At 43.2% G+C, this 22,683-nt stretch overlaps 2 protein-coding genes across 5 annotated transcripts in view; one reads left to right on the forward strand and one right to left on the reverse strand.

Annotated features, from left to right (window-relative positions):
- Positions 1-6,995, forward strand: part of LOC129710715 (NADPH--cytochrome P450 reductase-like) — a 64,699-nt gene extending 57,704 nt beyond the window's left edge. For all 4 annotated transcript variants that reach the window (XM_055657900.1, XM_055657901.1, XM_055657902.1 and 1 more), the window contains one exon: positions 1,546-6,995. In XM_055657900.1, the coding sequence (XP_055513875.1) occupies positions 1,546-1,690 (145 nt within the window). In that variant the 3' untranslated portion in view covers positions 1,691-6,995. The remainder of the gene's footprint in view (positions 1-1,545) is intronic.
- A 1,286-nt stretch (positions 6,996-8,281) lies between these two features.
- tmem120aa (transmembrane protein 120Aa) lies at positions 8,282-22,535 on the reverse strand. Its single transcript, XM_055657904.1, is given in 13 exon segments — positions 8,282-8,963; positions 9,332-9,400; positions 10,218-10,282; positions 13,212-13,275; positions 13,278-13,315; positions 14,686-14,747; positions 15,583-15,648; positions 16,836-16,925; positions 18,281-18,376; positions 18,461-18,520; positions 19,424-19,540; positions 20,055-20,173; positions 22,396-22,535. Coding segments are annotated over 13 exon segments (1,023 nt in total). The 5' UTR covers positions 22,459-22,535; the 3' UTR covers positions 8,282-8,849.
- Between the last annotated feature and the right edge of the window lie 148 nt (positions 22,536-22,683).

The following is a 22,683-nucleotide window of genomic DNA, read 5'->3' on the forward strand; positions in this document are numbered from 1 at the left end:
CCATCAGATAAAGCATAAAAAGAAGTTTAATTTGACACCTAATTCACTTTCGTATCTCAAGTATTTAAAAAGTTATGGCCATTTTCATACTCGGAAATTAGCATCTTGTTCCCTATTGATTTTCTATGGACATAACAAAAAAGCTGTGATCGTGGACAGTCAAAAGCCCATAACTTTCTTAAAAATTAAGAGAACTGAATAAAAATTTCAGTTATCATAGATTGAAGCATTCTGAAACAAATATAAAATAATCTTACTTGGATGACCTGACATTAAAGCATATAATTAGTTAGTTACCTAATTGTAGCTAATTTCAGACTTAAATTACTAGATCTAAACATCTATCCATTTCTTAATAAATGATTAACATTTTTAAATAGCCTGTGTCCAAATAATATTCACAAATAATTCGCAATAAAACATGATTTTTAACTCTAATTTACATTAATTTATAGGCCAAATGGAAGGAATTTAGTGTTCAATTGCTGTAAATTAAAGTCCATTTAAATCAGCTTTCTAGTGGGATCCTGTGAACGCGCTGGTTTAGAACGTTCACATTGCGGTAGATTTGTGCCCTCAAATGCCCAGAAAAATACTGCAGGATATAATGGGCCCAAATTAGCTACTCGCAACATTAAACTTTGTATAAAGGGATCTTAAGAAGCCCTTTTTAACGTAAAAATAAACAGCATACCTTCCGTTTTCCCCTGTATGAGATCCGACCCGTTGTCGGCGGTCGTGATTTTGAGGTTAATTTTTAACCTACTATAACAAATAAAGATAACCCTTAAAACTAAAAATAGCTCTAGCTACGGAATCTTCCAGCGATCTTTTGTTAATAATTAACTAGGCTGAAATACCTCGATTTGAACAGCCTAGGGAAAATCGCGTTTTAAACCCGCCCCCCTCTAAACGGCGCCAAAATCGCGCAGACGGGCTGGGACAGATTTTCAGCGACGCTTCAGGTAGGCTTTGCAACATACCTAAATAGTGTGTATAAGTATGAATAAAAAGAACAAGAGATGAAGATGAAGAAAAGTTGAAAATATTTCTTCAATCTCCAACAATAATTCAGAGGAGCAATATGCTACACTTGTATAAGTTTGGTCTGTCGGGTTTATTGACAGGCATTAAAGGTAAAGATTAATTTAAAAAATGACTGGTACTTGACATCTGCTGGCATATTTAATGGGGAGTTAAAGACCTTCATAAATTTCAACGCATGAACCCTATTACGGTTCTGATATGTAATAGATCAAGGCAAATTGGGCAGCAGGTTCAGTTCTTTTATTGAGGGGGACAGACACACTTCACTAATTTACTCCAAAATAATTGTGATTGATAATGTCTTCATAAATCAATAACACATGAGGTGTTCTGGTGAATATCCCTCAGCCTGTACCATTAAGTCAATTTGCATTAAATATCTATAACATGTCCTACATTACCGTAATTTAAAAAAAATTAAATGGCTGCAGAGTGCTTTGGGATTTACCAAGGGTGGGGAAATACAGTAAAATGCAAGTTCTTCTCTTTTTATTTCAGTGATGCAAAGAATATGGCAAGAGATGTCCAGAACACATTTTATGAAATTGCCGCTGAACTTGGAAACATGATGCATGAACAGGCTGTTGATTACGTCAAGAAACTGATGACAAAGGGCCGTTACTCATCGGATGTGTGGAGTTAAAGTGGAAAGAAGGGGCAGTAAGCCTTTGCTGCTTTGTGCATATGAACAGAATATCAGATGTTCACAGTGGGTGACCTACCATAATCAATGCAAAGATCATTAAATGAAACGATTTTTTTTTTAAACAATTTGAAACCTGTGAAGAAAATCCTTGTGCTTTATTCAATACCTTGCTCCATTAGAATTGATCAATATTTAACGTTAGATACTTTCTGTAGCTGTCTTTTAAAAATTGCTTTGAATTACAAATACCCAAATTCTGGCAAAATTGTTTTTGATAGAAATAATTAAAATGGTCAGCTGCCACACACAGTGGAGTTTGATTCCCAAGGCCAAGTACAGTGTGGGCCTTTCCTCTGTTTATTTTTTACTTCAATATCGCAAATAAAATATGGGAAAATGTAACAAGTAACATTGAAAACAGCACCAGGTTTTCTGTAGAGAGGATCATTTCACATACATTGAATAGGCCTTTTCATTTGTGTAGGAAGGAACTGCAGATGCTGGTTTAAAACAAAGATACAAATAGCTGGAATAACTCAGCGGGACAGGCAGCATTTCTGGAGAGAAGGAATGGGTGATGTTTATCCTTCTCCAGAGATGTTGCCTGTCCCGCTGTTACTCAGGCCTTTTCATTTACTCAGTTACTATTGTATCTCCATCTGCTCTTTGTGTTTTGAGAGGAAAGTGGGTGCTGGGCAAGGTTCTCAGACTGCATTAAACCCCAGAGTTTTCTTTGTTCTTTCAAATTGGTACAGTCTGCAGATTTTTATTCAGCACCCTATAACTAACACAAACGTTACTAAATTATGCTGATTTATGGTGTGCTTGGATCGATGAACATTAATCTAGTTCCTAATCCTTAGACATGAAATGTTATCTCGTGTTATCCTAACTATCTTCATAAGATTTAAGATTTGGTTTTGACACTTTATTAGGATGTGGTGTCAATAGGAGCAAGCGCAACCTCTAATCCAATGTTTTACCTGGAAGCCCTCAATCCAGACATAAATTCTGTAACTTGATAGAAGACGCAAGCTGAGGTTAATCTCCACTGCATTGCTGCAGTACATCAGTAAAATATATTGTCCAGTCAATACAACATACCAGAGACATCCATGGCTAGCAAGCTCATATACTTGCAGTAGAGGAAATAGAATGGAAGTGTGAAAAAACTGAAGAGATGCCACAAGTGAAATTTGCAGACACCATTCTATGAAAAGCCATCGCTCAAAGCCTGGCATCTCTACACAACACAGCACTGTGATGTATTTCCCTCTGTTTTCTGTTGATACTGTAAAATCATCTTTGGCTTAGAAACATTAAATCTCTGAATCCTTGATCCTTAAAGAAGGGCAAAACGTGGCAAACATCAGAAAGCAGGTCAAGGTTCCCTTCATTCACTTTAGTCATGAGATTCTTTTTTTTTAATCTCAGCTGCAGTGAGTAAACTTTAAAAGATCATTGTTGCAGCATGCAACTAATGTTGCATAGATAATCAATTTCTGATGATTACCTCAGAGGCAATAACTATAAGTTCAGGTTTTATAAATACTTTTAATTGCCATGAAGAGTCATTTCATTTGATTTGATTTGATTTCTTGAGCCTCAAAGTAAGTTTATTGTCTCATTTTCAAATTGTCTGACAAGGTCGGAAATCTGCTGTTGGGTCTCCGCCAATACTTTGTGAGCTGACTGCTGGAGACCTGAGACGTGACCCTGAATAACATGTCCTGTTGATGTTTCATGTGTTTTTATTTCCTGTTGCTCTGTAATTTCTGGCCACCTCGTCCTTCCATTGCCTCTGAGTTCTCAACATCAACATCCTTGACCCTCTTCTCAGTCTCCAATGTTATATTGCTGCCTTGGGTCTTTCAGCTCTGCAATTCTTGATGTAATGTTTAATTCCCTTTTGGGTCTAATTTGATTCTCATAGGAAGTGATCATTACTGACTATGGGGCACTTCTAAAACTAAGGATGCAATTGATTGGTACTCATTTTTTAACTTGTTGGTAGCTCTTCATCAGGCAACTAATGCAATTAATTGGATGTAGAAAGATTTCTGTGAACACATATGAGTGACTCTTTGGGTATTTATTTGATGTTCCTGTAATTTTATTTGAGACATTTAGTACCCGTATTTACCATTTTAACTGGTATTTTGGAGCAAATTGCCATTATTAAATCTTTATCTTAAAATTATAAACTTTCAGGGGGAAGTAAATTTTGCAATTTAATAGTGCATCTTTGCACGTGGGTCCTTGAACTGAGGAACGCCTGATTTTAAACCCTCTAAACTGCTCATTTTGTCCACACCAAGCACTTTAAAATTACCTGCGCTGCTAACCCGGTCACAACAATAAAAAGGAAAACCTCTTGGGCTTGCATGTACATTATGTAACAATAATCCGTGACTCAGAATTTGAAGGAGTACTTTCTTTTGTAGGTTAGAATCATTCACTAACAATTAAGGTCCAAATAAGTGCCTTGTACTAACATTGTGTATTGTAAGTCAGCCTTTTAAATGTGGGTTGCTTTAATTAACTAAAAACAAAATGTTTTTTTGATAGCCTCAAAGAATAGGCTCTTTGAATAGCCTTTCCATGTGTAGAAGAATGGAATAATTTCTATTGGTGCTTCATGCTGGCAAATCTGTTGAACCTTTTGTAATGTGTAGTAAGATTTTGTGGAGATCAAATAACTCTCCCATGGTCTTTTATGCAGCGTCTATTTCCATTGTTCACTCGTGTATTAGACATCCTATACCTATCCGATTCCTTGATTATTAGCGGATCTGTCCGTACACCAACTTAAACCTGATGGGCTTGTCTTTGAATAGTGCCAAACAGCAGTGCTATTTTAGTTTCCTGCCTAATGCCAGGCAAGGAATGCTAAACTCTAGTTTTACTTTATTGAAGATAATGGTCAATTTTTCAAGAACATGGAGGAAAAAGGCCATCAATGCAATCTCTTGACTGGTGATAAAGTAAATACTGAATACTGTGATACTGAACAAACCAAGAGTGAAGAGTAGACGAGTTCCTAAGTCTCTAATTGTGTTTTTAAATATTACTGGGCAAAGTTTATTTGAGGCAGCACATTTCTTAATTGTTTGGATTAGATTTAATTAACTGAATGTATGTCTCGTTGGGCGAGGCCCAATAAGAGTGGAATTGGATGCTTCATTTGTGGTATGCTGTGGTGCCTGCGGAAAAACACTAATTTCAACAATGCAAAAAATATCGCAAGTTGGGCTAGAAATGGGCAGTTTTCCATGGTATCATCTGTGTTAACCACCTTCAGCAAGCTGGAGCATGTCCAAACAAACAAACTTTAAGGGACCCAATCAAACCAGTCAGTCAAACTACAGCAGTTTGTGAGAAAATTACTTCAGAGGGAGGTAACTAATAATGATCATGAACTGAATGCATTGGGATTATTACTTAGTAAATTGGCCCTGGTGTGTAGGATAATGTTAGTGTGTGGGAGTCACTGGTCAGTGAGCCAAAGGGCCTGTTTCCAGCTGTATCTCTAAACTAAACTATGCAGAAAACATGGGAACCTGCCCTGCCCTCTTCTGCTTGGTCCTTCCTGATCTATTCTTTGGAAAGTAAGATGAAATTGCATAGTATTATCAAATATGTTTGCCCATTCAGTGACTACATCCTTGTGTGCCAGCAGTTAGCATTTCATCCAATCGGCATATTTCCATAATCCCTTTGTGTATTGACCTCCATCTTAAATCTAGCTGGACCATTTTCCTCGTCTCCGGGCGGTCCACATTCGCATCAGTCTGAGTAGAGTTTCTCCTGAATTGCTTGTGACTTGCATTTATGACAGCTAATTTTGGACTACCCCTGGGAAGAAATGCCTATACTGCATTTTAAGAAAGATGCTGAAGAGCTCTATTGGGTTTCAGAAGCTTCTAGAAAAGAGCCCCCTTGTTTAATCTTTGAAAGTTTAAAAAAAATGTCTCCATTAGTTTGATCATGGCCATTTTATTGATTTACACATTACTTTTTTTTTACAATATGCAGAGCAGAAATTTACCCAGAGGTTCAGGTACTTGCACCTGAAATCTAATGAGATAAAGAACTAACTCCATCTTAATTGGTGAAAGGCATTACATTGAGTTGACCCAAGTAAGTGCCTATTAATATTACATTGTTTGGATCATCACTTTGTAATAGGGTTGGGTGATCTGTACATACTTTGGTTCAATTTGGTCCAGACTGTTCTGTACTCATTTGTACTGATTTTCCTTTTTGGTTGGAAACTGGTGATTAAATCCACATCTAAAATGTATCTTAAATTAACATACTGTAAACAGGAACTTGAAGGAACATTTTGAGGTTTCATTGTACACCTTTTAAGTAACCCCCGGACCTTAGTTCTGAACACCTTATCACTTTGAGGTTCTGACATCTGTTTGACTGGAAGGTGTAAAGGGATGAATTGGATCTCTTGAGCAGTCATCCCAGATGGATGCTCAAGTTAGTTTGGCCGTAAGGCTGCTCGCTCAGCAAAGCAAATGACATTACTTTTAAAGTAATGATATTAACTTCTCGGACTATCAATATATTAATTTTCATGCTGGAGAATGCAACTGGTACTTGCCTTTTCTCCAAATGCCACAGGCAGATGGACCCCAACTGCATTTATTTCCTTGTGAAAGGCCAGGGTTATTTGCTCAGTTGATTTACATGCTGCAGAACCTCAAGCTGCCCACTTGACTGACTTGGTCTGAATGTGTTTGTGCCAGGGCATTGCTGATTCCCCCTGAATGACTCGTAACCTGTGGGAAGCTCTAAGGAAGCTAACAATGGTCTTTGGGGAAGCTCCAGTTTGTTTCTGTGGCCGTCTAATTTCTAAGCACATTAAATTGTGAGTGACCTTCCTGTTACTGGAGAACTGCCTGTCATGGTGAGCCAATTAAGGTATATGTTAGCGTCCATGCAGCGTTGTACAAGTGGACCTGTTTGTAATGTAGAATTTTAGACACACGTTTGTCCTTGAACTCATTAACCATCTTGTACATCAATTAGAAATTCTATTCAAATTAACAATATGTATTAATGTAAAGCCTTAGTGTTCCATTACTAATGAATTTATTTTTTTCCAGACAGTAGGCAAGCACAGCATCAGTTTTAAAATATCTAATCTCTCTTGACTGGATGGATATAAGATCATTATCTTTGTCTAACTCTCACTTGCTCTGGTTCCTAATGGTTCCGGCATGTTTTCTTTTTTGTGGACCTGTTATCATGTAATTTGTCTTCAAAATTATTAAACAGTTTATAAAAATCTGGACTGATTTCTTCACTGACTACTTGGGGCCCAAGGTATTGTAACCCACCTAAATAATTGCACGAGGCAATAGTGATCTTAAAAGACAGTATCGAAAGCTGGTGTCCATTGAACTTTGTGTTCCAGAGAGGCCACTGCCTGTCGGCTGCAGAGATTCTGAACCCTGTGCAACAAAAGTAAGTTTGGGCATTCAAAACATCAAAAAGAAGGATGATTTCCTTAAAGATGATTTCTGTACAAGAGTTCTTGCCAAAGTACTTTATCAATGCAAAGTGTTTTTGTGTGCAAATGCAAGAAACAAGGGCATTAAATAGCAAATTTCCATTCTATAAAAGTATCTTATGCAGATCTTGCCATTGATTAAATTATCAAAACAAGAAGCTATTCTCCCTGGATAAGAACTGTCAACAAAATTTCCAGCTCCAAATTTTTGTTTTGACCATCTTCTACAATTAAAGGCATTCGCTAAAAATTGCATGAACAAACAACATTTTGGATACACTCAGCTGGTCAGGCAGCTGCAGTGCAGGGAGATGTCAATGTCAAAGACCTTCTGTTTATTTGTTCTTGGAAAATGAATGACAAGTTAGGGTGAATCTAGAATGTACTCTCTCTTCCCCATGCATCCCTTCACTACAATCTCTTCCCAACCTGCCTGATTGCCATTCTATCTACATTAGGGCAATTTGCAATTGCAATGCCCTTGATCCGTTAGACCATCCTTCAGCTACACCCTTTCAGCCTCCAGGTAGAGCAGTAATCAAATCCACGTGACAAAAGGCCATTGACCTGTGACGTTAATTCCATTCGTCTCTTTCCACAGATTCACCTGCCCTCTTGTGTAATGCTTTTATTGTCTGATTTCCAGTATTAGAGGTGGACTGCTTTAATCAGCCACTCACTGTCCACAGTCTCCTCTGGCCTTTCTCCAGAAGGGAAGGGTGCCTGAATAGCTTGAAGATAAGTGTACACCATGGGGAGATTCGATGAGCACCTGCCCTGGATCAACCTCAAAGTTGGTGCAAGCTTGAGTGAGAAGAGGCAGTGCTGGAGTAGCTCAGTGGGTCAGGCAGCATCTCAGGAAAACGTTGGAGAGGTAACGTTTTGCATCAGGACCCTTCTTCAAACAGCTAAACAAAGTAATGAAACATCATCTATCCAGGTTCTCCAGAGATGCTGCTTGACCCGCTGAGTTAGTCACCACTAATGTCTTTTGTGAACTAGCAACTGCTGTTCTTTGTTTCTGAAGTTTTTTTTAAATAACACAAAAGACATTAAAAACAAAATTAATTATACTTTATTCAAAAACTTTGGTTTGGTTTTCAATGAGCACTTATTCTTGTCCACAGCAACACCATTAAACATGAGCATGGCCATCCCCAATGTAAACTTCATCAGATGCATCCAGCCCCTCTCCTCAACACACCAGGGCCATGTTGATGGGCTGAAGGAGAGCCTGGAGATCTATGATCTGACCTTCACACTTCAATGCGTGTGTGTGTGTGTGGAAATCAAAATTGTAATAGACATAGAACAGTTAAAAACATTGCTGCCGCAGTCGAGCCACATCGTGTCCCCACCAATATAGCTGTCAGTAGTGCAGCAGAAACACTGGACCGCACTTCTGATGTATGCTTCAGCGGGCCTGTACAAATTTATTGGGTGATCATTTAAACACAAGTCAGTTCTTGAATTGACATGTCCCCGAACACACACACACTGACAGTTCATGATTAGTGGTGATCTGGCTAGAATGGACGGAGGTCAGTGAAGGTGAAAAGCCACACGGTACTTTAAACAGTCACATTTCACCGGAGTGGAACCATAACTGGAGCAGCTCGCTGTCGTGCCTCACAACTCTTTGTTTTTATTCTCCCTCTGCTTCTGCTTTTGGTAGATGACACGAACGGTTGTGAGGAAATTTCCAAGGAAGAGAATGAGAAATGTAATGCCACACATGGAAACCTGCAGCAAAGAAATGAGTGCAGCGGGTTAGACCGAGGCAAACTGACGGAAATGGTCATCACAACCTTCGAAGATGGAACCAGGGGCATTAAAAATCTACCCCTTGTCAAACTCGAAGGCAAAAGTAAAGCTAGACGTGCAGCTCAAACCTTCAACTCTAATCCCAATGCATCGAGTTGCAAGACCTGCAAAACCTGTAGTACTAGGCAATGCTCATTAACTGCACAGCACTCTGCACTTGCGGCTTACCTGCTTATTAGTTGATATTTTCTCTTCATAGGAAACCTATCCAGTATATGTCATGAAGGCACTGCTGAGGTTGGTCGGAGAATGTTACCAAAGATAACTCTCCCTCATGCTTTGCTTACCTGCCATTCTTTACATTCCGGGTGGTCTGATAGCTTGAACAAGGTGATTGCGTTAAATAACTGCCAGAACTGCAAAGCAAGAGAAGCATCAGGTCAGCAGGTCTACTGACAGTGATCTAGGGATAGGCTGTATATGATCCTAGTACCTGGTAACGAGTAAGGATGCTCCTCTCCCCACCACCAGGCGGCAGCGGCAGCAGGTGCCTCAGCGACATCGTGAACCTCTACGGCAATAGGAGCCCCAGCGGTGGTGGGAACCTCGGTGGCGATGGGGCCTCGCGATTACCCACGATCAGCGGTCGATGAGCGTAAAGGGAGGGGAGGGAAAGATGGCCGTGAAGAACAATGGGGACCCGGTCTGGGGCAACCGCTGGGAGGGACAATGGGAGAACAAAGGGGTACCCGGTGTGGGGGAGGGTGTAGAATCCTCTGCCCAAGGGATAAAGTCTGTTCGTTTGTTCCATGAGTCAAGAGTGTTTTATTGTGGTATGTTGCGGACGGGACAATGAAATTCTTATTTGCTGCAGCACAACAGAATATGTAAACATTGTATATAATGGGGAAAAGAAATAAATAACAAATATAGTGCAAATAACAAATAATAGTATAGTCTTTTGCAGGTGAAGGTGCTGTGCACACGGCAACCAGCCAACAGTTGTCGTGTACATTGTGTGTTGTCACTTGGCAGACCAATTTCCCTCCAGGATTGAATAAAGTTTTACCGTACCATATAGGCCCAATTCTGACTTGATCAATGAATGCATTTCCCAGCACTGGCCACCAGATGGGGCAACATGTGCCTTGACCAAAGCCTGGGCCATTCTCCCAAGAACAGGACTTGGCTTCAGCTTCAGATCACACTATACAATATTTAAAAATCACTCACGTGGCCAAAGAACAGGAATGGGAGGAGAAAGGTGAGGCCTCTCCACATCCATGACTGGAAACCTTCTGCAAAGACAACCCCAAGAGCTCTATCAGTACTAGATATAGACTTGCTCTTACCAAGAACCAAAACATATTTGATGTTGGATTAAACTGAATGTCGTCTTTAAATGTGAAAAAAAAAGTTGTTGTATCATTAACATTATTGCAGCCTGTAAAATATCAAATTTGTACCAAACCACTCCTAGCTCCAGGTCGAGTAACAGGAGCAGAGGTAGTCCATGAGCTTTGAATCTGCACCATCATTCACAAGAATTGAATTGGTTGACATGCCATAGTCTGGGGTACAGAGAAAGGGTTTGCAAGCTCAAAAGGAACAGCTCAACCCTGGGGTCATGTGATTAATTGGCCACTTGTAAAATACCCCTAATGTTTGGCGAGCAGGGAGCAGTAGGAATCTTGGTAGTGTTGTAGAGTAGAGGGATTTAAGAGTGCAGGTGCATGGTTCCATGAAGGTTGAGTCGCAGGTAGATAAGGTGGGCAAAAAGGCTTTTAGACAAAAGACAATAGGTGCAGGAGCAGGCCATTCAGCCCTTCGAGCCAGCGCCGCTATTCACTGTGATCATGGCTGATCATCCACATTCAGCACCCGTTTCTGCCTTCTTACCATATCCCCTGACTCCGCTATGTTTAAGAGCTCTATCTAACTCTCTTGAAGCATCCAGAGAATTGGCCTCCACTGCCTTCTGAGTCGGAGAATTCCAGATTCACAACTGGGTGAAAAAGTTTTTCCACGTCTCCATTCTAAATGGCCTACCCCTTATTCTTAAACTGTGACCCCTGGTTCTGGACTCCCCCAACATCGGGAACATGTTACCTGCCTCTAGCGTGTCCAATCCCTTAATAATCTTATATGTTTCAATAAGATCCCCTCTCATCCTTCTAAATTCCAGACTATACAAGCCCAGCCGCTCCATTCTATCAACATATGACAGTCCAGCCATCCCGGGAATTAACCTTGTGAACCTACGCTGCAAGAATGTCCTTCCTCAAATTTGGAGACCAAAACTTCACACAATACTCCAGGCATGGTCTCACTAGGGCCCTGTACAACTGCAGAAGGACCTCTTTGCTCCTATACTCAACTCCTCTTGTTGTGAAGGCCAACATGCCTTTAGCTTTCTTCACTGCCTACTATATGCATGCTTACTTTCAGTGAGTGAACAAGGACCCCCATATCTCTTTTGTACTTCCCCTTTTCCCAACTTGACACCATTCAGATAATAATCTGCCTTATTGTTTTTACCACCAAAGTGGATAACTTCACATTTATCCACATTAAACTGCATCTGCCATGCATTCGCCCACTCACCCAACCTGTCCAATCACCCTCCATCCTCATAGCATCCTCCTCACAGTTCACACTGCCACCCAGTTTTGTGTCATCTGCAAATTTGCTAATGTTACTTTGAATCCCCTCATCCAAATCATTGATGTATATTCTAACTAGCCGAGGTCCCAGCACCGAGCCATGCGGTACCCTACTAGTCACTGTCTGCCATTTTGGTATATTGGCCCTCATCATTCAGAGTATTGAGTATAGAAGTTGGGAGGTCTTGTTGCAGTTGTATAAGATATTGGTGAGACTGCATTTGGAGTATTATATTCAGTTCTGAGCACAATGTTATAGGAAGGATGTTGTCAAGCTGGAAAGGGTACAAAGAAGATTTAGGAAGGATGTTGCTCAGGACTGGATGGTCTGTGCTATAGGGAGAGGTTGAGTAGGCTGGGACTCTATTCCCAGGAGCGCAGGAGGATGAGGGGTAATCTTACAGAGGAATATAAAATCATAAGAGGAATAGATTGGGTAGATGCACAGAGTCTCTTGCCCAAAGTAGGTGAATCGAGGACCAGAGGACATAAAGGTGAAGGGGAAAAGATTTATTAGGAATCCGAGGGGTAATTTTTTCACAAAAAGGGTGGTGGGTATATGGAACAAGCTGCCAGAGGAGGTAGATGAGGCTGGGACTATCCCAACGTTAAGAAGCAGTTAGACGGGTACATGGATAGGACAGGTTTGGAGGGATATAGACCAAATGCAGGCAGGTGGGACTAGTGTAGCTGGGACGTTCTCCGGTGTGGGCAAGTTAGGCCGAAGGGCTTGTTTCCACACTGTGTTACTCTATTACATGGGGGGGAGTTGATAGGAACGTGAAAATAATAAAATGGGAATAGTGCAAGTGAGTGCTGAAAGTTGGCATGGACACAGAGCTCAAGGGCCTGTAAATGAAAATAAATCAGTTTAGTGTCTTGAGCAAAATTAAGAGTTTAATCTAGGTCTGTGGAATTACTACACCTATTTATCCTATACAGATTATCTGTGCACAAAACATTATTTAGACATTAAATATGCTATTTAAAAATAAATGTTAATGCAGGAAAATCAATTGAATGGAAAGACAAGTGGTAATGACAGGCTTGACTGGTGGTATTGTATTTAGTTTAAGGCTGCAGAATACAATTAGCCTCATGAGTGACTCACCCAAGTAAGGTCCATGTGTACCTAAAAGAACTCGAAGTCTGTACAAATGCCACTCTGAAATAATACTGCAGTTTAGGACAAAAACCTGCACAATACAAAGTCATGGAGTCAGAACCCTGGCCAGGTCTTTGGTATATTTCACTGCAAGCAGTTGGGTTTAAAAGTATTGTATCACTGTACCATGAGGGACAGCATCTCCGAGACCCCTTCACACAAGGAGGTTTACATGCGGCCTAAATGTCAACACTAGATACAAATTATCAGTCCACGCACAGCATTGCAGCAGTGTTCTAATCCAGGAAACTCAGCTGAGTTTTCATACAGAGTTTCACACCTGGCTACGTACAGCTGGCTCCAGTTGAGTATGAATAGGATATAACATTGTGTGATTGCTGCACAAATAGCTGGAGTAACTCAGTGGGACAGGCAGCATCTCATGGAAGGCTGAGTGACTCACCCCAGTAAGGTCACCCTGGTGTGTGTCTTTCTCCCAAGCGCTCGCCAGTCTGTATGAACAGAGCCACTCTGATAATAATACTGCAGAAACTGGACAAAACCTGCACAATACAAGCAGTCATGGGTCAGAACCCTGGCCAGCCAAGAAACACAACCTTTTGTGTATCTTTCACTGCAAGCAGTTGGGTTTAAAAGTATTGTATCACTGTACCATGAGGGACAGCATCTCCGAGACCCCTTCACACAAGGAGGTTTACATGCGGCCTAAATGTCACACTAGATACAATTATCAGTCCACGCACAGCATTGCAGCAGTGTTCTAATCCAGGAAACTCAGCTGACGGTTTTCATACAGCGAGTTTCACACCCGGCTACGTACAGCTGGCTCCAGTTGAGCAATGAATAGGATATAACATTGTGTGATTGAAGATAGACACAAATAGCTGGAGTAACTCAGTGGGACAGGCAGCATCTCTGGAGAGAAGGAACGGGTGACGTTTTGGGGCGGGACCCTTCTTCAAACTTCACACCTGGTGTAATTGAACCTTTTACCCACCCAGAGGAGTTGTCAACTGCACCACTATGTGTGCCAGAGCTTTAGTGATGAGCTCAGAGGCCACTCTGTCAGAGTGGATAAAGGAACCCTGAACTGGTAGAGCAACACATCTTCAGAACTGTGTGGTTCAAACTCCAGACTCAACATGTCTACGTGACCTTGTCTCACCCCTCGGAAACCTACCCCCAAAACGTGAAGTTCACAAAGACAAAGGGAAAACACAGCACGTTTACACAAAGCCAGGTAGCAGCTCTGGCATGGAAATGGATCCCGAGGCTAGTGGATGGTTAGAGAGGAGTTGCAAAGTTACTAGGCTCGGCAGGAATGTGGAAATGTTACAGTCAGATCAGCCTATTGAGTGATAGCACAAATGCTTGGGGGGAGGGGAGTGGGGGGGAAGAGAGGGCACTCCTACTTTGTCTGTTCTCATGATGCCACGAGGAGCGACTGCACTGAAGGTACATGTTAGGGGTTATGGGGAGAAGGCAGGAGAATGGGGTTAAGAGTGAGTGATAGATCAGCTATGATTGAATGGCAGAGTGGACTTGATGGGCTGATTAGCCTAATTCTACTCCCATCCCTTATGATATACAAATGGCAGGATGGCCGTCAGGCAATTTCAGAAACAGTATGGAGTCTTGGGATGGGAATCGGTTTTCCAGCGATGAACTTCAGCAGGATTATTCAATAAAATGCCACAGGTTCAGCAAGTTGAGCTGTACAAATCTGGGCACAACGCCATATATTCCCAGGTATTACACACAGAATGAGATAGCACCTAGAACTGGAGTTTAGCAGTTGTGGGTTTTTTTAAATGGTATAAGGGCCAAATGCAGGAGATATCGGACATTTGGTAGTGCTGAGTGAGAGGGGAGGAACGGTGTGTAAGGAGAGTGGAAGCAATAGAGCACTTACTCTGGTACATGGAAAATGAGAGAAACTGGTTTCGAAAGAGCTGGTACATCTTCGAGTCGGGCCTAAACACAGTAAAGTTAAAGTTGTAATTATGCATGTGAAAACCGTGCTTCAAGGATTTCAGGTTTTTTTTAACTAGAAGCCCAATACACAACAACAGTATGAGGAAACAGTTGAATGTGGAAAGGTTATGGCTTATCATTAGACCTCACCTCCACCTTCCTGCACTAACCCCACACCTTGATTCAGTGGATATCTGTGAGTTCTAAGCAGTGGAGATTTGCGTGCGATTTATGGACTGGACGGGTTTAAAGGCCCACAAACCAAGGCGGTCTGTTGATGAAATTCCACATCCCATCGGATCAGTGCTGGGGACATTGAAGTGAATGCATCCAGTTCCCACAGGACAACATTGTCATCTCCTGAGATTACTAAGGGATCATACCCCAATCCCTCCCGACTCTGTGAAGTCAATTATTCATTGTTGGCGCAAGTGACTAAGAAAGAGGGTGAGGAAATTAATAGAGTTGTGGACAAAAGTGAAAAATGAAAGGGGAACTATGAAAAGAATTGAGAGTTGTGGCGAGATTGAAAGAGTATTCAAAAATGCTTTTACCCAGGACTGTTCCTGAATTGCTGTTCTAACTGATGCAGATATTGTGGGGAAACTGTCACAAGTCTCTGACCAAGATCAGAGGCAAGATCCATTGTTCCATGTCTCTCCCCACAGTCCCCATGCATCCCGACCCCTCTCCCCCACCCCCACCCTCACCGCACCCCTGCTGCTGCTCTGCATCATACCCTCATGTCATTTATAGAACAACGGCCCTGTGTCTAAAGGTACGATCCGGTGACGCTGCCCCCGATCTGGTCCATCACCAAGAAACGTGAACTCACCAGGTTAACATGACCCCCGAGAGGAATGCCGAAATGTAATGGTGAATCACCCACCAGCCTTTAATCCTGAGAAAAATGTAGAAAAACAATTAAATTAAATAGCAATTTAAAAACAAATTAAATGGCAATAACTTCCATTCCACAGAGAAAATGTTGCCCCCCACAAAACTGAGCCAAAGTGAATGAATCAGCTTCGGGTTGGGTTCCCTGTCTATTAGCTGATCACAGACAGAGAAATTATGCACTTGTGTGACGGTGACCAAAGTTACTGAACATATTTTACAGCTCACCTCGTGTACCCCGAAGGCTTAAAACCTACGAGTAGGCTAGGTACCTATCAGCTACGGACCAACATCTTCCAGTGGTACCGCTCTGTAAAGATACTGTTTCAGTTCTAGAGACCCAGGTTCAATCCTGACCTCAGGTACTCCACTGTGTGGGGTTTGCATGTTCTCTTCGTGACCACGAGGATTTCCCCCGAATGCTCATCCCAATGAGTGGAAGGTTAATGTTTAGTTGCCCCTAGCCTGCACTGTAGGTTTGTGGCAGAATGTGGGAAACGGCCTAAATGTTCTTGGGGAATAGTAAGAGCTCACCTGCAAGGAGCTGCTAACCTGGTCAAACGTATCCCTTAGTGCGAAGATAAACACAAAAAGCTGGAGAAGCTCAGCGGGCAGGCAGCATCTCTGGAGAGAAGGAATGGGTGACGTTTCGGGTTGAGAGCCTTCTTCAGCACATTACCAACAACTAAGATGCTTCACAGGTGATGGCAGTCTAACATCCAACAGTCAGTGATAATGTGACAGAGATGAACAAAGTTGATTGCACAAGGATTAGACTGTCATGGAACATTAGGGCACAGGAGCAGGCCATTCTTGTGCCAGCCATGATGCCACTTTAAATAATCCCATCTACCTGTACGTGGTCCTTCTTTCCCCACTCCTGGCTTGTTCATGCATCTGAATAAATGCCTGAAATGCCTATTGCATCTGAATCAATCACCTCCCCTGGCAGCACCTTCCGGGAACCTACCACAACTTAGACCTTTCTGCCTCACCTTAAAGTTACGCCTCTAAAATTTGGCATTTCCACCCTGTACCTTGCAGCGTAGGAACAATAAAAAGGGAAATTCAGCTGCAGGACAATGACCATTCTGGGTATTATTAAGGCATTGAAATAGAAGCAACAAGTGGGTCAGTAGAGAACAACGGTTCCTTCTGCAGGTGAGGGAGTGCCCAGTCTCTAGTCCTTACCTCGATCCATTGTTAATGAGGATGCTCTCCCTGATTGTCAACGTACAGTAGTACCACACCAACAGGAAGTTGAACACTGAATCTGCCACCCTGTACAAGAATAAATCCAAAGGGTAATAAGTTAATGCTCCTGCACCATACCCGTATCGACAGAGTCACCTACAGGTTGAATGCAGACACAGAATTAATAATGTGTAAAATCTGAGTTGCTGTCATTGAGGTGTGGAGCATCAGAACCCAGTCTAAACCACCACCGAGCCAGAGTGGACAACCTGCAAGATCCCAGACACCCTACAGAGCTCTGCAACTTTATCCAGAGGGCCTCTCTGCCCAAGATTTAATCCCCCATGCTGACCAAGGAAGCAAGGCTCTGATGTTATCATGGAAGAGATCAATTATTGAGACACAAAAGGCCATTTGGCCCATTGGGTCCATGCCAGCTACGTCACTCCCATTCTCCCTGGTGAGTAACAACGAATGAAAGGGAATGGTTGAGCCCATGTGTGGGTGAAATGTTCAAGAAAGAACTGCAGATGCTGGAAAAATTGAAGGTAGACAAAAATGCTGGAGAAACTCAGCAGGTGAGGCAGCATCTATGGATGCTGTCTGCCTCACCCGCTGAGTTTATCCAGCAACAATTTTGTCTACCATGTGTGGGTGAGTATAGTTGTAAGCCTACAAGGGAATACGTTATTCTGGTGTAGGCTCCCAAATATTCCCTCCCACACGTGGACTCAACCACCCCCTTCCATTCTTTGTCACTCACCTTAACCAAAGGGTACTGCACTATGACTGATTAACCTGCCATCTCATCATTGGGTTGTAAGAGGAAACCAGAGCTCCCAGATGGAACCAATGTGATCATGCAGGCAACACCCAGCTGCGTCACTGAGCATTCATCATCCTATGACTGGTCTCAGGATTGATGAGTTAGGAAGGCCGAAGTCTGCCAGCGTTTCTGCCCTGGGGTTGAGTTGTTAACACAAGTGCCACGCTGGCCAAGGGCAGTATCTGGCACAACCATGATGCACCTGAGGGTAGCACAGTGGCGCAGCAGCAGAGTTGCTGCCTAACAGCACTCGGGTTTGATCCTGATTATGCGTGCTGCCTGTACAGAGTTAGTATGTTCTCGCAGTGACTGCGTGAGCATCCTCCAGGTGGTCTGGCTTCCTCCCACACTCCAAAGATGTACAGGTTTGTAGGTTAATTGACTTGGCATAATTGTAAATTGGCCCTAGTGTGTGTAAGTGTGCAGTATTGCTGGTCGGCATGGACTCGGTGGGCTGAAGGACCTGTTTCTGTGCTGTATCTCTAAACTAAACTAAAAAGTTAATTGCACAGGTAACACACTAGTGATCCCTACGCCAGCTTTCAATGGCAGCTGTGCATACTCCGGGCATCTCCCCATTTACTGCAGTACGGTTAGAGGCCAAATAACAGCTCACCTGGAATTGAGCAGGAACCTGCAGCTGAAGGAGATGAGCAGAAGGATGATGGTGAGAAAGAGCTTGAATTTTTCATACTCATCCTTGTACGCAAACCTGGAGCGTGAACAATTAGTAGAAAATGAAATGGAACACCCAAGTTCAAAAAGGACAAAGGAATGGGGCCCTGCAGATACTCACTTGGCCTGCTTGCTGAGCAGGGTGACATTGACGTTTCCCAATACCAGAGTCAAGTACAACCTGCAACAAAAGAAAACAAGCCAGTGACACAGCCCCTCCACTGAGGTGAAGCTCACAGAGCCATGATACAGCTTTCCTTTCCACAGTGAACTGAATGGGTAAAGCACTAGCCAACCATCCCTACTCCAAAGCTGCATAAACTCCAGGCAACCTGCAACACCATTCATTCACAGGACCCTGATTGAGCTTCTCAATCAAGGAGACCACAGGGGCCATTCACGCTGAAAGGACAGGACTTCAATTGTAGATTTTTCTTCTCTTGCAACTACAGGAGATGGATCAGTGAAGCACATTGCATGGGAGTAAATCGAGCCGGAACCCCAGTGCGTGGCCTCCAAATTCCCAGCTGTTTAATTCACACTTGAATCTGTGATTGGGATCACTCCCTGATCGATTGCCCTGCGCACTGTGGCCAGAAACTCACCACAATCAGTGCAGAGGAATCTTTCCCAATAATCCATGGGAAACATACGTAAAGCTATAGGCTAAGTACATTTACATTTTATTCTCGATTGCAATGTTTAATTTCAATCTTTTCCTTGTTAAATGGAAGCAGCAGAAATTTGTAATTATTCAGAAAATATGTTTTGACTGATGATCTGTTCTAATGTGATTTTCCAACTGACCAACCGCCCAGAATCTAAGTTAATATTTGGGTGACTTAAGGCTGTAAGTAAGAGTACATGGATCGGACAGGTTTAGAGAGATATAGGCCAATGCAGGCGGGGGGGCCAGTGTAGATGGGATATGTTGGTCAGTGTGGGTAGAAAGGCAATTCTGTATGACTCTATGAGAGCTAGTATTCCATGGAAACTTGTGTGTTGGTCCCCATCCCCACAGTGCAGTGTCTCCCATGTTGCCCAAAAGCTTACACAGACAAGGTCACTCATAATCATTGCTTACCCATTTCTCTTTGGGAGGAAAGCTTCCATTTCAAAGAAGATGTTTTGTCTTTCCTTCATCAATTCCTTCATGAACTCAGTCTCTCTCGAATGCTCTTCACTGTCCAATGGCTCACATCTGCGAGAACAGGGAATGAATGCATCAGCAGGCAGCTTGACAAAGATTACCCAATCCCAGTGCACTGCGAGACAGGCAGCTGAGGCAGCACAGCAGCACGCTTGGCTCTGTCGACTGAACCTTCATTTCTGAGTCCAAAGATCACAGGTTCACTCCTGGATCATAATCTAGATTGACAATGAAGTGCGTCGCTTAATACTGCTCTGTCAATGTATGTTTTTTTGGCTAAGATTTCAAGAAGGCTAATTGCACCAGAGGATGTGGAGGATCACAGGGCCCTGTGGACCACTCCTATTTCTCAACTAACACAAAATTTGTCAACTCTTTTCTGTTAGGGACACTCTGAGAATATATGATACAAGATACAATTACAAGTTATTTTCCCCATCATTTAGTTTCCTTTCCTTCTCCCCCATTGCAGTGAAAGACAACAACATTAATTTAAACAAGGAATGGGTGCAGGAACAACTGAAAATTAAGCTAAGGAGACCCATCTCCTGAAAATATTATTTACCGTTGAAGATTGTTGGCGAGTTCCTTGTATTTCTTCTTCTGGCGTTCAATGGAAGTGAGGCAGGTATTCTGAAGTTTGATGACCTCTTCTAACTGCTGCTTGTAAAGCTTGTGTGTTTCCTGAGGAGCAGAGGCAGGAAAAGTGCAAATATTGCTGTAAATTTACCACCCATCAACCTTACATTGCACTTGACAATTAAAACATCACCCCACAGATTAGCGATTGCTACAGGCAGATGGGAAAGGCAAGTTTTCTCGTGGGCCTACAACTTTCCAATGTCTCCACGCTCTCCATGCTGCAAAATTTGAAAAGATAAGAAATCGTCAACTGTTTTGAAGAAGAAGAATCTGCTGCAGTCAGGATCCTCAGTGAAATCATGCAGAAAAAGTCCCTCCACCGCGATCTTGTGTTTATAGCTTCCAATTTTGCAAACTTCCCACAAGCTATCACTTCCCTTGAGAAACGTGGCGATACATTAGTGAATAACTTTTCAACAAACTGACGGTATTCGTAAAGTTCCTGGCGATGTAGGTAAAGATGTACAAGGAAAATGTGAGAGAGTGATTTTAGCTACCAAAGATCTTGAAGAAATAGAAAACATAGCAACAGTTCTCAAAGGTAGTTGTAATGCACAAGATATCAACATAGATTCTATAGCTTGTTTCGGGTATGCACCAGTGACCTCAGGTGAGGTAGAAAGAAGTTTTTCATAACTGAAGCATATTCTGTCTGACAGATGGCATCGCTTAACACCACTGGCCAACAAATAATCCTCCAACATTTTTGCCACGTCCAACGGGATCCCACCACTGGCCACATCTTCCCATCTCCTCCCTTGTCTGTTTTCCACAGAGACCGCTCCCTCCGTAACTCCCTGGTCAATTCGTCCCTTCCCACCCAAACCACCTCCTCTCCTGGCATTTTCCCTTGCAACCGCAGGAAATGCTACATTTGTCGCTTTACCTCCCCCCTTGACTCCATTCAAGGACCCAAGCAGTCTTTCCAGGTGCGACAGAGGTTCACCTGCACCTCCTCCAACCTCATCTATTGCATCCGCTGCTCTAGATGACAGAAATAAGGCTCTGCACAATGACAGGGAAATATGAAGATACTTGCACAGAAATATAGAAGTCTGCATTAAGATGACTGTTAAGACCTTTCATTAAAGGCAAAATACATCAGTAAAAATAGAGGATGAAATTTAAGATATATGCTGTTTATTGCTAGTGGTGTTGAATTAAAACAAGTCCAACCACCCTCTCCCCAGGTACTTTCCCCTGCAACCGCAGGAGATTCAACACCTGACCCTATACCTCCTCCCTTGAGCCCGTCCAGGCACCCCGACAGTGAGGCAGGTGAGGCAGTGCTTCACCTGCACATTCTCCAACCTCTTTTACTGCACCCGTTGTCCCAGGTGTGTACTCTTATATATCGGCGAGACCAATCGTAGCCTCGGCGATCATCTCACTGAACACCTCCGCTCAGTCCTAGGCCTAGGCGATCTCCCGGATGCTAAACACTTTAACTCCCCCTCCCATTCCCATACTGATCATTCAGTCCTGGGTCTCCTCCACTGGTCAGCGCGGAGCACGCAACAAAAGCTTTTCACTGTGCCTCGGTACACGTGACAATAAACTAAACTGAATTGAACAACGCAAATTGGAGGAACACCACCTGATATTTTGCTTGGGCAGCTTACAACCCAGCAGCATGATATTTGATTTCTCTAACTTCAAGTAACCTTTGATTTCCCTCTCTCTCCATCCCTCCCCCACCCTGGTTCTCTGACAAGTTTCACTGTCTTCCTAATTAATGTTACTGTTGTATGCCTCGTTGTCACTTTCCACCCAGCTAACAATGAACCATTCAACATTCTCTTAACATCGCCTGCTTTGATCTGTCATTTTCACCCCTTAACCTTCCATGTCTCGTTCCCCTCTCCCCTGATTCTCAGTCTAAAGAAGGGTCTCTACCCGAAACGTCACCATTCTTTCTCTGCAGAGACGCTGCCTGTCCCGCTGAGTTACTCCAGCATTTTGTGTCTATCTGTGTCTACACTAGCAGTACAGATGGGATGAAACGATGCTGTATTTGGGGAGAAGGAAGTGTTTGAAGGGCTGCATTCCTCTGGAAGATGGGACACGTTGCAGTTCTTAATCCAAAGTCGCTACACTTCGCCCTTTGCCTCGCCTCTTCAACAAACGGCCTGAGTGACGGCGGCGTGGCCAAATGGGAGGAGGAGGCCCCGGCCAGTGGCCAATCAGAAACAGGCAGGGGGCGGGACGTATGGGTATGTGACGCTGAGCGGTGGAGACCCAGGGCGGACGCGGGCCCTGCTCACCTGCAACATCTGGTAATCCTTGTCCAGGTGCTCCCACTCCTCCCAGCACTCTTGGAAAGCCATGTTGTTGCCGCCGCCCGATCCCCTTCCCGGACCCGGATCCGGCTGCGTCTGTTTCTACGCTAGCGCTACATCAAAACAAACGGGCGGCGCGCTTCCGGGGTAGACGGCAGGTGACCAATCAGCGCGGCGGCCGGCGGGCGAGGGCCCGCCCTTTCCAGCGCTGCCCAATGGCGACTCAGAGGGAACAATCGCCACCGAACGCGCACGCAGGCCTCTGGCCAATGG

The sequence above is a fragment of the Leucoraja erinacea genome, chromosome 28 (genome assembly GCF_028641065.1).
Source record: "Leucoraja erinacea ecotype New England chromosome 28, Leri_hhj_1, whole genome shotgun sequence".
NCBI classification, from domain to species: domain Eukaryota; kingdom Metazoa; phylum Chordata; class Chondrichthyes; order Rajiformes; family Rajidae; genus Leucoraja; species Leucoraja erinaceus.